Here is a 14,889-nt window from a genome sequence, read left to right on the forward strand (position 1 = left end):
GGACATGAAGGGATCTATTGCTGCTGGTTACCTGAGAGCAGTACTTCTACTCCTGATCCCGTTTGTGATTGCTTGCCAGGGCTAGGATGGTGGTGGCAGAGATTTCTTTCTGCCCCAGTATGTAGTAAGAGAAGCACAGCTCATAGGGAGCAGGAATGGGTTTCATTAGAGCAGCTGCATCACTGAGATGAGGGGGACACACACATACTCTCACAGGAGAAGCCATGTCTGACAGAGATCCATTGCAAACAAAGGAAGAGTGGCAAGCGCTGGGCATGACATATAATATAGCATAAGTATAGCTTTATTTCAGTGTAGCTGAAGTGAAGGATGTATGGAAAAATTGACAGCAGAAGTGAGAGGTGGCTGCAAAGGAGGTAGACAAAAGTGCAAGAAATGAAACAGTAAAGCAAGAACTTGCAGGAGGGGAGATGCAGGAGAAATGGGAGGTGAGGCTGGATTCTGTCGTGCTGTTCCCTAATGACAGCCTTCAGCACTCTTTAAATGGTGTCATCTGATTTACACTCTGTGGCATGTAAACGGTACTCTCTTTAATGACAGCTCCAAGTTTACAGACCCGATGGTATTCTTCCATGGCAAGGATCCACTCAATGACAATAGAAGCTCCTATCACAAAGGTGAGTCCTGAGCATTGCCTTTTCCACAAACTCAGAGTTTGGAGTTGCCCTTATAGGGAAGTATGTAGTTTGTGGCAGGACAGCCAGGGGTTTTCTGCACCTTGTATTTAACAGAATGATATAAATCAATCTTTTTCTTTTTTTTTCTTACAACTTTCTGCATCTCATCATCTCATTCCAAGTCCTATTCATAAGGAAAAAGAGAAAAAAAGGGAAAAAGGGTGTCCTTGCTAGGTGCACTGCTTGTGGCAGGAAGGGGACCCTGCTCTGTTGGGCTGTGCATGTGTAGGAGGACATGTGCTTCCAGTCCCACCTTTGCTTTTACCATTGATATTTATAAGATAGCATGCAGAGGAGGGAGCATCTGCACCACATTCTGTCCCCTCACTTTCCTGCACTTCACTATCCATGTTGCACAAACTCTGCTGTCGCAAACCAGCTGCATAATCACTTCTCCCACAAACCAGGGTGCCTGCCATCTCCCACCCTCAAACCATTTTTAACTCTCTCCCCATCTTCTCTTCCTATCATCAAGCTCTTTACTTCCCAGCACCAGCACTACTGTGCCTGTTACAGCAGCTGACTCCTTTCCTTTTCCTTCTCCCCAAGCATACCTGCAGGGAGGCCTGTAGTGCCCCTGCAGCAGCTTCTAGTTGCCAGAGAAGACAGCACTGGGGCTTTCTCCCTCTCAATCCTGGCAGTGCCAGGAGCAGTCCTTGGCACTGCTGTGTCATTGCTGCATTCCCAGAATGCAGCTGGGACACACTGTGGGAGGCAAAGAAGAGCCATCCTCTTCTCCTTCAACCACAGCCCAGCTGTTGCTGCTCTCTTGCCCTTGTTTTCACATTGAGAAAATTAAGGCTTTACATCCAATATTGGAATGAGTCACATCCAGGAGTTCTTTTTTTTCCTCCAGGGACTGAATGATTGCTTCTGAGCAGCCCTGGCTATGCTGAAGGACTGTGACATGGCTAGTTTTTGGTCTACCCACCTGCAACTATTTCAGATATTTCACACCCTTCTGCTTTCACTTCCCAGGAGTTTGCCAGTTACAAACAGCAGATGGGTAGCAGGGAATCAGAGCACAAATTTACATTTTCAGAGTTGTACTTAAAGAGTTGGGGGGAATTAAATAACATTTGCTAAATGGGAAGTAGCATAATCCAGCCAATAATAAAGATTTTGTAATAAGAAAAGAACAAAGTAGCATTCACTCTTCCTCGTTCACCTCCCTAATCTGCTTTCAGGTTATTAACATAATTAATGCTGCCCAGGAAAACAGCCCCATCACAGTAGCAGAGGCCTTGGACAGAGTTCTGGAAATCTTGCGGACAACAGAACTTTACTCCCCTCAGCTAGGTACCAAAGATGAAGATCCTCACGCAAGTGATCTTGTTAGAGGTCTGATGACTGTGAGTAAAAATTAATAAAGATGAAATTACTGCTACCAGTGTACTACATCACAGTTCAGTGCTCTGCTGTGCTAAAATTTCACAAGCAATGGGAAGGGGAGTTGTAATCCATCACCATTTCACTTAAGTATTTTGGCCTCTCTACCAACAGTAGGCACCAAGATGTAGTAAGATATGGCTGTCTCAGTCCATTGGGTGCATTCATCCTCATATATAAGTGAATGCGGTCCAATCTGATTTGTCTTAAGGAGATACTTTTTAGAAACCCTAGAAGCTTAGATGGGATTAGAGGGATTGTTCTACAGCTGTTCCACCTGACAACTAGATGAGAACAGTAAGAGTGAGTTTTACTTTCATCAGGTTCTGACTTTGGTCCCAGAACAGTACCAACACTGTCTTCCAGAGACAGACTGCCTAGATTTCATCATGGATTACCTCATTTTTTTAATGCACACTGAGCTAATCCTTGTCAAAATAATATAAAGAAAATGAAAAAGATATTATAGTGGTTAATTTGAATTATGAAATCCTGCGGGTGCCAATGAAAGGGTCAAGGAGGGCAGTACACTGTATAGTTAATAATATCCTTTCTGGAGATCTTATACTAGTGTTCCTTGGAACCTTCCATGTCTGTTTTGAAAGGCCTTAAAACAAGGATGGTGTGCTTATAGTGTTACAATAGGAGCAGTGTTTTCAGTACCCAGGAACAGTACCTAAAGAAAAATTGCATGTAGTGTTTTTGCAATTAATGATGCATGGATACTCTGTTTGCTTACAATTTACGATAAACCTGCTTTTTCAGGATGGCTTGAGAAGACTGTTGGGAAACAAGTATGTGTTTTCTAAGAGTAAGCCACCATTTTAAACTTCCCTTTGCATGTGTTACTTAATTTGTAGATGCTAGTGACATAGAGCTCCATGCTGTTTTGCAGTGGGATGTATGTCTTTGGAAATGGTTATCTAAGTGACTGTAGAACAAGTGCTAGACTGCCTCCATTTTGGAGTTGAAGCAGGTTCAAATAATTAAAATAATGCATTTCAAAATGTAGAAAATAACTAGATTGGCACTCAAAGAGATGTTCACTGATCTTTTTGGTTTATGTTCAAATCATCTATAATAATATAAACCATATATATTATAGGCTTTTACAGAATTTTTCATGTAAGGAAAAGAGTTGTTTTTCTTGAAAAAAGTTGTTTTCTAAATGGAATTCCACATGTGGAAAAAATATCCAGAAATGATGTAATTCCCAAATTCCATTTCAACAGATATGAATCTGAGCCACAGTCACCTTTCAGTGCCAAATACCATCAGTGATGTTCCACCCTGTATTGCACAGCTCCTGGATAATGAGGAAAGCTGGGACTTCAATATTTTTGAGTTGGAAGCTGTTACAAATAAAAGGTACTGGACTCCTTTCCCTGGGTGCCCGCAAAAAGGTTGTTGAGGAGCTGTAGCAGAAAGTGCTTTGCTCTGGAAAAACTGAAGCAAGACACAGCAAATCTGTGAGAGCTGTCTTTCTTTTTTTTGTGTGTGTGTTGATATCACTTGTCCCATTTAACAAGCCAGGCACACACCATGATCAAGATGCATGCACAGGCCGTGGAGAGCCCTGTACAGACCGTTGTCTTCTCTGACAGCATCTGCAGCCCTCCAAGATTGTTTCCTGTTCAACTTTTACCTTGTTTGACTCCCATCTACTCTGTCCAGGTCACACCATTTGGCACAGTCCAGTGTTGTTACATTCTGGATGTCCCACAGATGCCCCTTTTTCCTGCTGCTGCACAAATGGTCATGCTGGAAAAAGCAAGCCTATCCCATCCCTCACCTAAATCACTCTATGATTTAGGAAGCTCTGAGGTAACTGTGGCTTTTGATTATAGGGATAAAAGACTGGGATAGAGGATAAACCAGCAATAAGCTCAAGAGCCTGAGATTTTAAAGATTATAATGAAAGGAGGCACCAGTAGTTTTGATGTCATGCAGACCACAAAAATAAACATGTCATCCAGAGAGAAAAGTGATTTTCATTCCAAGATGGAAAGAATTGGAGAGACTACCAGGTCTCTTGTACTCTGTTTGAAGAAAGTGGCCATTTTCTGAATTTGTATTTGCCTGGTTTTAATTTGCAGATGTTGGCTTTTGGTTATGCCTTTCTCAGCTCAGGAGCCCCATAGATCATCTTGCAGGAATGAAAAATGTGACTGATAGGACTCTGTCACAGGCAACACAGAATAAACAACCACCCAGAGCGGATCTGGATTTAAGAACCAACAAGATTAGAGACTTTACCCTACTTACTGTTTCCCACACTGGCTCATCGCTCTCCTCCCCCAGCATTACATTCACCAGACCTCAAATTCCCTCCCCAGCCTGGAGATTGCTGCTGGTATGGGAAGGTCAGGCAGACAGCTGGGTTGGTTCATGCTCAGCAGCAGCTCGCAGGTACCAGCCTCCGGCATTACTGGCCAAGGTCCCTAGGCATCCCCTGGCATTCATCTCCACGCAGCTCTCTGAGCTCCAGGATCTTCCCCCACTTCCAGGATCTTTCCTCCAGCCAGAGTCTTCACCTCCTTCTTTCCAGGCACCCTTCTTTCTGAGACCGATTCTTCTTTTTGGGAACCAAACTTTTACAGCACCAGCTCTTTTCTTTTTCAGAACCCCAAGCTGACGGTTTTCCCAATTTAAATAGTCTGTGTGCAGAAACACAGCATGTGATCAGCCCTCCTAATTGGTGGTTTTGTCTCACATCTCTTTGCTAACTGAAGGATTCAGGACATGCCACTTCTGTTTAGTCCAGTCCATACCACTTGGAGCAAGAAAGTAGCAAGCTTCTGCTTGAGAGTTCAGAAGTTCAGTTTTAGACATTAACCCCTGCCACACACACACATACACCCAATTATCCACTGCCTGTTAGCATTTGGAATTTGGGGGGGGGGGGGTTTGCCTATGACAGACTCCTGCCTCAGTTCTAGAAAGTGATCCAGTCCTCCTAAAGCTGGAATGGTTCACATGAAATAGTAACTTGATGCTAAGAGCTTCTCTGAGAAGCAGCATATTGCCAACTTCAAATAGTGAGGAAGTAGAAATCTGGACCCCCTGAAGTCCCAGGATTATTTGAAACAGTAAACATTTGACGCTTTGTCTTATGGCTTTTTATACTTTGGGATGTGCCTGTGTCATGTTCAAAGTGTGCTTTTTCTCCTCAGAAAAAAAATGTATTTTTGATAAATTGACAGATATTCAAAACACGAACTGAGCTTTCAAGAATTTTTTTCTGAAGCCACAAGAATTGGTGAAACTGTAGTGGAACTGCACCATTTCTACAAAACATATTAAAATAATGTCTGAAAGGATGGTAGATGTAATAATTTGTAACCTTGTTGGCCAGGCTTTTGAGAGGTTATAGATGTACAATTAAAAAATGTTTAACATTCCCCCCACTTTTTATTTTTAAGATCTTGTTGGTTTCTTTGTCAAAACCATCATTCTTTAGAACGTCAAAAGTTCCTATTTTACAGTGGTGCTTTTTTCTTCTATTGTTTTTCAGGCCATTAGTGTATTTGGGCTTAAAAGTTTTTGCCTGGTTTGGGGTCTCTCAGTTTTTAAACTGTTCAGAAGCAACACTGCGAGCATGGCTGCAGGTGATCGAAGCCAACTACCACTCCTCCAACTCATACCACAACTCCATGCACGCAGTGGATGTCCTGCATGCTACTGCCTTCTTCCTTGGGAAGGAGAGAGTTAAGGTATAAGTGTCACCTAGGAGTCCTTTGGGCTAGGATTTTGGTGTGCTTGCCATTTTGTGTGTGTCATTCAAAAGTCAGATGTTTACTTAATGGTCCTGGCTTCATAAAGTCTTTTCCTGTGATGCCTGTAGGCCCACACGGTTTCTCTAAAGTCTGTTTATACGAGTAAGGAATTTACATTTTTAAGTAGCAATAATGGGGGGGAAAAACCCTGGTTCTCTTCTCTCTCTTGGTAACTGGCTGTTAGTAACAGTTCTTAATAAAGCTTTGCAAAACACACAAGATCTGTAGGAGTCGAGTCAGTACAGTCATTCAGACAAGCGCACAAAGTGGAACGACACCACTAGAGGATCCATCCACCATTAGAGGATCTAATGCAAAGATATTGCTTAGGTGACAGCACAGTAAAAAACTTTATTAAGGAAAGAGGGTTTGGGTGATGGTGGGAGGGGGAGTTTTGGAGTAGGTAACCTGTGGGCACAGTGAGTGGAAAACGATTGCAAGGAGGTAGGATCCCTGCACTCAAGCTTACACTTACGTATTGGTGGGTACCTGGAAATGATCAGAAATTATTTACTGTAATTTTTGTGACATGTCATAATTTTTCTCTCTTCCTGTAGCAAAGCCTTGACCATTTAGATGAGGTGGCTGCATTAATAGCTGCCACCATTCATGATGTAGATCACCCTGAATGGACCAACTCTTTCCTGTGCAATGCAAGCAGTGAATTAGTTGTCCTTTACAATGATACGGCTGTATTAGAGAGTCATCACACAGCACTGGCATTTCAGCTTATGGCTAAAGACAGCAAATGCAACATTTTCAATATTGATAGGTGGGTCTGCTGGAGAAGGGGAGTGTGTGTGTGTGGATTGCTCGTTTGGGGATTTTAGTTTGGGGCAGATTGAGAGCCTACCTTCTAAACCAGAAAATATAATTTGAATAGAGACATTAATATTTAACCTCTTCCAGAATTCTATGTAGACATTATTTTTAAAAAGGCTTTAATTCTCCCCCTCAGTGCTCCAATTTGTATTGTTTGGAAGCATATAAAGATGTTTGATATAATCTTTTATGGATGACATTGGCATGATCCAGTTGGTAGCCTCAAGGCTGCATCTGACCCACTGCCTTTTCATTGCAGGAGCCTGGAAACGGCTTTTTGGGCCATGCGTTTCCACCCAAGCAGCCAGATGCTGCAAGCTGTGTCTGTGCATGGCCTTGTGGTTGCTGGCACTGCTGCATTCACATGGGATGGAAAGGGGTGGTGTCAGAGAGAGTTGAAGCTCTGGGAGACTTGGAGGCAACCCTGCTGCTGGGCGTATGCATAGCCTGGGAGTTTCCATTGCATCAATGTAGCTTTTGCAGGGGCAGGGTGGGAGGGAAAGGGATCAGGGCCTGACCCCAAACAGGTAATGAGTTTGTTGAAAAATCTGAGATTTGAGTTCCAAGCTAATGTACAGTGTGATGGAAATATATTGGTGCCATTCCTGGAGAAGTTGTCTCAGTATTACAGCATTATGAAATTGAATTTTAATTTTTTATTGACTTCAGGGGATTGTTTTTCATTAGGTAAAAATAACAGAAAAAAGGTGATACAGGAATTCAGAGCTGGAGGAACCTGGAGAGGAGTGGTCTAGTCCATTCCTCCAACACTAGACTATTCATAACTATGAAGGTGCCAGTTTGTGTGGATTAGCCCCTAAGCAGCATTTTGCAGTGCTGTCTGGGAAGGGACGAGGAAAGGATGGAGTTCTGTCTGGCAGGCTTGTGAGCAAGAACTATTTTTCTTTCCTAGAAATCACTACTGGACATTGCGCCAGGCCATTATTGATATGGTTTTGGCAACAGGGATGACGAAGCACTTTGAGCATGTGAACAAATTTGCAAACAGCATCAACAAGCCAATGGCAACTGAGGAGACCAGCTCATACGTAAGTGTTTGCAGGACTTTACGCCTTCAGACATTTCAGTGAAGTTCTTCCGAGACAACTTTAAGTATCATTTTCATTCATGTTGTATTGATTTGCACTGTGGTAATGCCCAAAAGACACAATTGGATTTGTGACCTCACACCTCAGTGTGAAAAAATACTTTTTATTTTCTTAAGTTTTCTGTGTCTGGCTCTGCCCTTAGCTCATTTAAACACTTCATTTTATAAGCCTTGCCTTCAAAGCCATCTTGTATTCAGAAAACATGCGAGTGGATGCTTTTGTACATGCAAAATTCTGTTCATGGAGCCAGGTCAGCACTTATGCCTATGGTCCTGCCTCCGAACAGTGGGATTTGCTTAAGCCTGGGGTTGTAACTGAGGAAACTGCCCTGATGGTTTTGTGTCTATATAATCTGGAGCCTTCAAGCCATAAGGAATAACTCCATTGCTTCTTGAGACCTCTCCACCCCAGCCCCATTCTTGATTGCACCAAGAGATGTCCAGACCACTATTCCTATCAGTTACTTGCACCCTAATGCTCCATCGCCAGCCAGGGCATATTTCATGAGACACCTTCGAGTTTCCCAGCCCAGGCCCCTTTTTACCTTCTCTTGTTGCCTCTCAAGGTTGAATGCTCAGTGTCTGACAGGGTTCTCTAGGGCAGTGTTACTCACCTAAGCAAAGAACATCTTATCACAGCTTGGTGAAAATCATGCTTTGTTATAAACACTGGGGGGAAAAAAAAATCAGACCAAATGGAAGGTCAGTGGTATTAAAAATAAATAAAACAGCTTCTGTCAGTTTTCCGTAACTGGACTTTTTGCACTGTAAACTGTCATGGGTGCAGAAACCAGTCAGGACTGGTGGGGTTTATGACTTTAGGGACAGCATTACGCCAGTTGAACTGACCTGCTTCTAGGGACCACTGAGCTCTGTTCTCCCAACAGTTTGATCTGGAAATCACAAATGCTGCTGAACTTCACTGGCTCTGTGGACACTTTGCACTGTACTCCCCATCACTTCCAAGCTCTGGAGGGCTCACTGGACATGGCACTGGGTCTGAATTAGCCTGATACATCTTCAGTGCCAGAAGTCCCACGGCACAGAGGGACATGGTTTGGGCACCGCTGGGGGCTCCTATCACTGTTTCTGCACTGTGCTTCCAGCACATCGCCTAGCACTGTTTCATAGGTTTGCCCTCATGGCATGGGCTAAGCCAGGACAGCGGAGATTCCACTTTAGATCAAAGCACAGAGGAAAGAAAGGTCCACATTGGTGGGTGGCGTAGAATTAGCTGCTCTTGTATTTCTCTGTACTTACACGTGGACCAGATAGCAGCTTGCTCTGAGCCCATCAATTTCTAAAAAAGCTCTCTGAGGTGGCACTGGGAAATCTGGGTTCTCACAGTGCTTCATTTCTCCCTCTTGACAGCTTAAGCGTTTTCTGAAGTGTTTCCTCCACCTCCCCCCTTTTAAAATCTCTCTGTTTTCTGGCATCCCCACATTGGCCTGTAGGCTTTAGATTCACAAGCCTCACTGAAACCACGATGTTTCCAAGCTCTGAACACGTTTCTGGGAATCTCCCTTTTATCCCACAAATGCATTTGTTCTAGCAGTTGCTAAAGAGCTTTTAAATGTTCTCCATACATTATACTGCAATCAGCATTTTTAACCTATAGAAAACATTTTCTTTGATTCACTCTCCTTTATCTTACCAGAGAATTATCTCCTTTATCTTAGCAGAGGCTATTTTAATATGTACAAGAGTTGGAGAGCAATAAAAGTGCAGCACAGAACCACTTGTATTACAGACTTGTTTTTTTCCCCCAGTATTAGGTTGTTCTATTCCTTATTATTAACGGTGGCTCTTCCTATTTTTGATCTTGAACAGCAGTTAAGGAGCAGGGTTAATTTGGCAGCTCTTTGCTGGGCTACCCATGCTGAAAAAAAATTAACTGTTAAACATAAAGTTAGAAGATTAATGCCAGAATTGGCAAGAGTCACTGCAAAATATCGCCCCATAAACCACAAAGACATTAATTTAGCAGTGGTGGTAAAAAAGTATTTATGTTCAATTTTTGACTCAGAGTTGAATTTAGCAGCAAAGGGAGGCCATAATTACACAAATATATTATTTTGAGAATAGTGTTAATGCCATGGTGAGCTGAGGTGGAGGCTTTTTATTACTCAATAAGGAACATAATATACCTGTGCCTTTCTAAACTGTTCAAGACCCAGAAGATGATGCTACAACAGACTTGTAACAACTACTCCGTCCCCTCCACCTGCTCTCCAGAGCAGTCAATAAGCAGTTCAGTATTTTACTGTCTAACAAGCAAAGCCTTTCTGCAGTCAGTCTGCCTCTCTTGCATTTTCCTACTGTTAATCTCAAAGATTATCTGAGACTTAATCTTAGCTGGTGCCTAAAACCAAAAAGTATTCCAGGCCGAGGGTTCAAAATCCAGCACAAAGGCGGCAGTTTTATTTGAAAACATACTGGAACTGAATGGCACAGACCTGCTTTTCTGCCTCTAAAAGAAACAGTCAGTTGTGCAAGTTGGTTCACCCCTCTGTGCCTGCCTCAGTTTTCCCATCTGGGCATGAAAACTGAACTCTAGAAACTCCCCTAAATGAAGCAGCCCCTACCATCACCGCCCCCAAATTTAAACGCTTAGCAGTGAGGGTGATTTATCAGCTTGCAGTTGGTGGATGCCTCCACCACACTGGTCCTGTTCCAAGAGGGCAAGGCTGGGATGCAGAGAAGGGTAACTCACCCTAGCTGATAAAGAGCCTGTGACTCCTTTATTTCACAAACTTTGCTATTAAGTCTGAGAATCTCCCCAACTGTCTCATGTAATGGGGCTATCATTAGTTACTTAGCAAGGCTGCTGTCCTCAGACATCACTTTTTCCTCTGAATTCCTGGTGCTTTGCATGGAATTAGAAGGCATCGGACTGGGTGCATAAGTGCTGTGGAGCTAATAATGATGTTCTTACTGCTAGCAGGGATGCTGGCCACTGGCCCCTGTAACCAACTCTCTTTTACAGAGTGAAGGCAGTGACTGTGAATGTACAGCCAATATAAAGAATTTTCCAGATAACCAGACACTGATCAAGCACATGATGATTAAATGTGCAGATGTAGCAAATCCATGTCATCCCCTAGAGCTATGTATTGAATGGGCAGGGAGGATTTCAGAGGAGTATTTTGCACAGGTACATATATTTTCATAATTTGATTATTATGTTATGTAAGGAAGTGCATGTTGGCTGGTCTGCTGTTCCACACGGAGTCTGCCTGGCATCGCCATGGAGTCCAGATGTATGCTTTTCATCCCCAGTCAGAACTGGCCCCTCACTTTCATGCAGAAGAATTCACCTCAAAGTTAGCTATTTTGTTTACCCTGAAGCTTGCAGTACAGAATGGTGGAAAGGAGGTTTTTACACTTTTAAATTTCTCCATCTGGTCAAACCAAAATGATTTGATTAACCTTAGTCAATTTAATTGGCTGAAATTCAAGACCATCACCATTCTAGCTTCTAGTCCCAATACCTTCCCTGAAGAGAGCATGAAGATCCATGCCTGACGAAGCCCTCAACTGACTCATCAGGCTGGCCCTTTCTCTTCTAAGATGGTACCTGAACTATTGTCACAGTAGGCAGATGATGTGGCAGGCCAGCACTGCAGACACGTGGGCAGTATAAATGTTTATCACGTGATCCCTCAGAACAGAACTGGAAGCTCAACTTCCTTTCTTAATATTTGGTTTTTCTAACACAAATGTACCAGCTTCCTGAAAGTGAAACACTCTTCTAGTCCTTTATTTGAACAACTGATAGATTTTTAGCTTTTATTTGCCACTAATGGCGTAGAAATCAGCAACTACGACTGGAGAGACAGAAAAGTGGGCATGCCTACCATCCAAATTCAGATTATAGATGTGACAGTTATTACTGAAAGTAGTAGTTAGTACCTGGGACGTGTCTGAATTTCATTTTAATTGTAGTGAATAAATTTGATCACTTCCTGGGTAAGATCAAGGATCACTTAGGTTGTATCACCCTAGCAGTCTAGCTCCCTAGCAAGGTATCATGAGCTAGCTTTAAATTGTCAATCTTAGACACTAGTCTACCTGCAGCAATGCAAGGTGCTGAGAACTGTTCTGCTCTTCATTCACCTCATCTGGTAATTTTGGGGACTGCTCTGCTGCCACTTCCAACATTAGGTACTGCCTAAACTACTTAAAATGGGTTTTTGTAATTAAATTCTAAGACTGTTGAGGTGATTGGCTCCTTCACCATACTGAGAGGAACAAAACCAGCCCTCTTCCATTTGCGGGCACAGAGTTAAAGGGCTGTCATGGTTTAACCCCAGCCACTCACTCACTTCCCCCACAATGGGATGGGGGAGAGAATCGGAAGAGTAAAAGTGAGAAAACTTCTGGGTTGAGATAAAGGCAGTTTAATAGGGAAAGCAAAAGCCACGCACGCAAGCAAAGCAAAACAAGGAATTAATTCACTACTTCCCATCAGCAGGCAGGTGTTCAGCCATCTCCAGGAAAGCAGGGCTCCATCACACGTAATGGTAACTTGGGAAGACAAATGCCATCACTCCGAATGTCCCCCCTTCCTCCTTCTTCCCCCAGCTTTATATGCTGAGCATGATGTCATATGGTATGGAATATCCCTTTGGTCAGTTGGGGTCAGCTGTCCCGGCTGTGTCCCCTCCCAACTTCTTGTGCACCCCCAGCCTACTCACTGGTGGGGTGGTGTGAGGAGCAGAAAAGGCCTTGACTCTGTGTAAGCACTGCTCAGCAATAATGAAAACATCCCTGTGTTATCAACACTCTTTTCAGCACAAATCCAAAACATAGCCCCATACTAGCTTCTATGAAGAAAATTAACTCTACCCCAGCCAAAACCAGCACAAGGGCATACCCTGACTTCTATTCATCTTATAGCCCGATACAAGCAGAGAAAGTAGTGACAGCACCATCCCTCTTACTTAAAAAAGAAATGGTTTGGAACAGCCACCAGAGACATGGAAAAGGAGAGTTCAAATCTGTCCTCTGCTAAAGGGACTCTGAAACCCCATTTTCCATTTTTAGCTGGTGTGCCCTAATCACCAGATTAGAGCGTTCTGCCTCACCGGAACTAAGAGCAATCACAGCACTACAGTAATAGAGTACTTGTAAAAGGGAAGAGATGTTGATTTCAGTTCCTGTTCCAGATGAAATAAAGCACATGAACCTAAGCCAGTTCACCTCAGGGGTTCTAAGTTTTGTCTCAAATCTCTTACTGCAATTCATCTAATCCCCTGGCCTTTGCTATTCCAGCATGAAAGCCAGCAAAGCTCTAGAGGCTAACTGGCGTTTTGTTTTCTTAGACTGATGAAGAGAAGAGATGGGGTCTGCCTGTTGTAATGCCAGTATTTGATAGAAACACCTGCAGCATCCCCAAGTCTCGGATTTCCTTCATTGATTATTTTATAACAGATATGTTCGATGCATGGGATGGTAAGTACTTCTGCTTTTTTCTTCCTTGCTCTGAGACAGAGATTTCTAGAGACTAAAATGAATAATCTCAAGCTGGCCATTAGTTCATTTTTCTCAGGGGCACTACCTGTATATAAGCATTCAGTATTCAGTACAGCATAGGATCTAAGCAACAATGCTGTTGAAGCCGTTTTCACTGCACACAACACCAGTATCACGAAAGCTGAGTGCTTACCAAACAATCTATGTAAAGAAGGAAGGAGTAATGGCTTAAAACTAAGCTTTTTTTCATCTAGGTCCTTTTTTTTCCTTTAGCAATGTATTTCTTCTGAGCAGCAGAAACTGAGATCGCAGTGGTTGCATGCTAGCATAATTTATAAAGTCCTCATACTTTAAGAAAGGGATTTTCTTGAAAGAGAAACAGACTGAAAAAAAATCTTTCCCCTTTTAGCATTAGCTTACAACTGAAGGAGCAAAAGAGATTAGGAGAATACGAATTTCAGATGAGGTTGGGCTGCTCTTCTGCACATTCTGTATATGTAGTACAACTGTTCCTCCTGTTCATTTCAGCATTTGCACATCTGCCTGTTTTGATGCAACACTTGGCTAATAACTACAAACACTGGAAAACACTGGATGAGTTAAAGTGCAAGAGTCTCAGGCTTCCATCAGAAAACAACTGACACTAAGGCAAGAAAAATAGACCTTTTGATCTACCAGTTTCACTGTGAATCACTTACTAACTTGGATACAAGAGGGATGGTGTTTCCTTTCCAGTGAAATTAAGACTGCAGGGCAAGAAGGAAATATTTTATCCATCACTTTTAAGCTTCTCTGAATCCTACAGAAAAATGTTTTCAAAAAGGCTATATAATTCACAGACGAATAAGTGCTCTTTGGAAATAACATTTTGTGGAAGAAAAGGTACTTCTGAAACTAATTTCTAATACTGAATATGCATTTGTCAAACCTTGTAACTGATACAACTGTAGTCACTAACACTTCACACAACTGCTTCTCAGAGGGATAATCTAATCACCAGTAGAATAAGAATAGGTTGACAAATAAGCATAAAACCCTTCCCACTTATCTAGCATAAATTTGCTCCAATTCTGTCGATGTTCTTCAGATCTCTGAACCATAGTTCTAAAGAGAACATGCACAGCAGAACAAGTAACCTTCGAGAAATGGGATGCAGTAAAAACAAACCCTGCACCATTTAAAGCAACCTTCTTCTTTATTACAGAGACTGTCAGAGCACCACCTGCTCTCTCTTCTTTTTCATATAAAATCTTGGTATGAGGAGTCAAATTCCCTTAAAATTGGTCATATAATGGAGGAAAATAAGCATGTTCTGTATAATTGGTGCCATCCACATGTTTCTCTGCCATCTTAGAAATGTTACTGTGTGATGTTTTGTCAAATTTTACATATAAACTATTGTGGCAATTGATCAACATCCTTTTTTATAAAGTGTTTGTATACATGGTCATCAATTTTATTAAACTGATCTAAATTTTATGACAAGGCCATATATTGTGCTACTTATTTATAGGATGAACCTGTAGCTTTTTAAAAAAGTTTCCAGGTTATAATTTATAACAGCATTATAATTTTTCCTTCCTAATAAAATACTGTTTTGTTTTACGATGTAAAAAGTATT

At 42.2% G+C, this 14,889-nt stretch overlaps 1 protein-coding gene across 1 annotated transcript in view; it reads left to right on the plus strand.

Annotated features, from left to right (window-relative positions):
* Positions 1-13,909, plus strand: part of LOC142074982 (high affinity cAMP-specific and IBMX-insensitive 3',5'-cyclic phosphodiesterase 8B-like) — a 198,296-nt gene extending 184,387 nt beyond the window's left edge. Inside the window, 10 exon segments of the mRNA XM_075135982.1 lie at positions 562-638; positions 1,886-2,050; positions 2,853-2,898; positions 3,320-3,455; positions 5,602-5,800; positions 6,421-6,635; positions 7,599-7,734; positions 10,780-10,947; positions 13,118-13,247; positions 13,797-13,909. Coding sequence (XP_074992083.1) covers positions 562-638; positions 1,886-2,050; positions 2,853-2,898; positions 3,320-3,455; positions 5,602-5,800; positions 6,421-6,635; positions 7,599-7,734; positions 10,780-10,947; positions 13,118-13,247; positions 13,797-13,909 — 1,385 coding nt within the window.
* The last annotated feature ends 980 nt before the right edge of the window (positions 13,910-14,889 follow it).

The sequence above is a fragment of the Calonectris borealis genome, chromosome W (genome assembly GCF_964195595.1).
Source record: "Calonectris borealis chromosome W, bCalBor7.hap1.2, whole genome shotgun sequence".
Lineage (NCBI taxonomy): Eukaryota > Metazoa > Chordata > Aves > Procellariiformes > Procellariidae > Calonectris > Calonectris borealis.